Below are 2,391 nucleotides of genomic sequence, written 5' to 3' on the forward strand. Positions count from 1 at the left end.
TTGTAATTGCTTGCCCTGCTTTTAGCCCTTTGTAGCCCTGCAAAATTGCAAGATAAAAAGGGCACTTTAAATAAAATGTACTAATTATTATTTACCCAGAGCCTTTAACATGTCCTCTCTGAATTCCTCACACTCTGCTTTCTTCAACTTCCACCATTTGGTCTTCTTCTCTGACTTTATTTTTTTCCTCTTCATCACCACAACAATCATCCCACACACCATCTGATGCTGTCTGGTCACAAGTTTACAGTCTCAAATTACTCTCGGGACTCCTTCTACACATGTACAGTACAAAAGGAAGTGGACATTTTTCAAAATAAAATAATAGAGAATTTTTTCACTGGGGCTTTGAGGCTTCTGTTCAAACCCATGTTTAGAACTATCCAAACTAAACAGTTGTAGCTAAAAGCTATTTTACAAAGCTTGTCTGAACAATTTGACTTCATCAGTGTTGTCACTGTATCATTGTGTTGTTTAGGATCTGGAGTCGGAGGTGAAGCAGAAGTACAGCACAGTGGAAGAGCTGATTGGTCAAAATGCAGGGGGTGTGGCTGATGCCAAGAAGAGGGCGGAGTCACTGCAAAATGAAGCCAAACAGCTGCTGYTGCAGGCCAGTGACAAGCTGCAGCTACTTAAAGGTGACATGACATCACCGTCATCAATCAGACATCAGATTTAGTCACGTATAAATGCTAAAAATTATTAGTGATTCTATTAATAATTTTGCTGTTCCAGATTTGGAGAAGTCTTATGATGACAACCAGCGGACTCTGGAGGKGAAAGCAGAGCAGCTGGTGGAGCTGGAGCAGGCGGTGAAGAAGCTGCTGCAGGAGATCAGCCACAAAGTGACGGTTTACAGCACCTGCCTGTTTTAGACATCATGGCCTCCTCCTGAGCTGAGTCGCAGCCACGTGTTCTCCTGAGTCTTAGAGCCTCAATCATTAAAGCTTCAAACCAAACAAATCCTCATGACTTAATAAAACCAAAGACTTGATTCTGTTGTGTTAACAAATTTACTGGGATGCAATCTTTTAGCTAACTGACAAAACTGAGTGTGTGAATGAACATTTGAGCCCGTGGAGGAGTTCAATGGATTTTTAATGGGAGCCCCCAMCCCTCATCAAAAACTGCTGCAGTAAATCAGATATTTCCTTTCTTTTTCTTGTAACCTATTACCATATGTTATCGTCATTTAGGAGCATATGTCATTCTGGACCATGTTGGTGGGCTTCCATGCTCACTTATTAAACMCTTTTTCAAAACTTTTTCATTCCCGGCCTTTTAAGAAGTCATCTCGGAGTGAACAGTACCCCCCTTTCATTAAAAAATACCTTTATAATGAATGTAACTTTTATCATTTTGGGTCCAGTTTAAAGGGAGAGTCCAGTCATCATGGAAGTGATGACCTGTCTATCAGCTGTGATGTCAGTCATACAGGAAGAGGCAAAGGCTAGGCTAACATTTAGCCAAACAAGTGCCAAGAAAATCCTTTTCAGGCTATCGTTAAACCACTATTTGCATGACACAGTTTGTTTAGTTTGCTGCTGTTTTGCCAAGCAAATGTTGGGGACACCATGAGAATGTGTGTGAGATGGCTGAGCCACCGATGGTGCCAAACCTGAACGTATCAGCCACCTGATCAGCCCGTCCAGTTAAAGAAACCCTGATAAGTATGAGTGTAGAGAGTAAATTCTAGCAAATGTTGCTTTTGAGAAACAATTGTTTGGCATTCGATGAATTTAGCTTAGCCAGGCCAAAGACTTTTGTCACTTTCTCCATCCTTTATGACTGATGTTCTAGCTAAATAAAGGTACAAACCATTACTACTATTACCAACTATTAGGCAGAAAATCACACCAAAGTTGAACAAAACTGTTTTTTTAAGTGAATGTGTAACCATCTGACTGCAACTAGTCTATATTGGATTAATGTTTGTTGTGATCCAATTTTAGAGCCTAAAATTATTTTTAATAAAGCTTTGTTAATTAAAGTTCAGTGTTTCCTGCTGTTTTATCACCAACCTTTCAACCTTCATCTGCAGTCAGTGTGTGTGATTTTTGGTATGTGTTTTCTGAGCATTTTAGTAGTTTGTTATTATAATTATGTGGAAGTATACACACACACACACACACACACACACACACACATGCAATGGGGTGCAAAAGTTTGGGCACCCTTGTTAATTTTCCTGATTTACCTTTAAAAATCATTGATTGTTTGGATAAAAAAATCAGTTAAATATATCATATAGGGGACAAACACAGTGATATTTGAGAAGTGAAATGAAGTTTATATGATTTACAGAAAGTGTGCAATAATTGGTTAAACAAAATTAGGCAGGTGCATAAATTTGGGCAGCAAAAACAAACAAATAAAAAAAAACAACAACCC

The 2,391-nt window shown here is 38.9% G+C and overlaps 1 protein-coding gene across 1 annotated transcript in view; it reads left to right on the top strand.

Annotated features, from left to right (window-relative positions):
• The window catches only part of lamb1a (laminin, beta 1a), a gene marked incomplete at its 5' end in the record, with an annotated part of 61,746 nt that extends 59,756 nt beyond the window's left edge, over positions 1-1,990 (top strand). Inside the window, 2 exon segments of the mRNA XM_014020141.1 lie at positions 479-638; positions 736-1,990. Coding sequence (XP_013875595.1) covers positions 479-638; positions 736-875 — 300 coding nt within the window.
• Positions 1,991-2,391: the final 401 nt, after the last annotated feature.

The sequence above is a fragment of the Austrofundulus limnaeus genome, unplaced genomic scaffold (genome assembly GCF_001266775.1).
Source record: "Austrofundulus limnaeus strain Quisiro unplaced genomic scaffold, Austrofundulus_limnaeus-1.0 Scaffold241, whole genome shotgun sequence".
In the NCBI taxonomy this organism is placed as follows: Eukaryota; Metazoa; Chordata; class Actinopteri; order Cyprinodontiformes; family Rivulidae; genus Austrofundulus; species Austrofundulus limnaeus.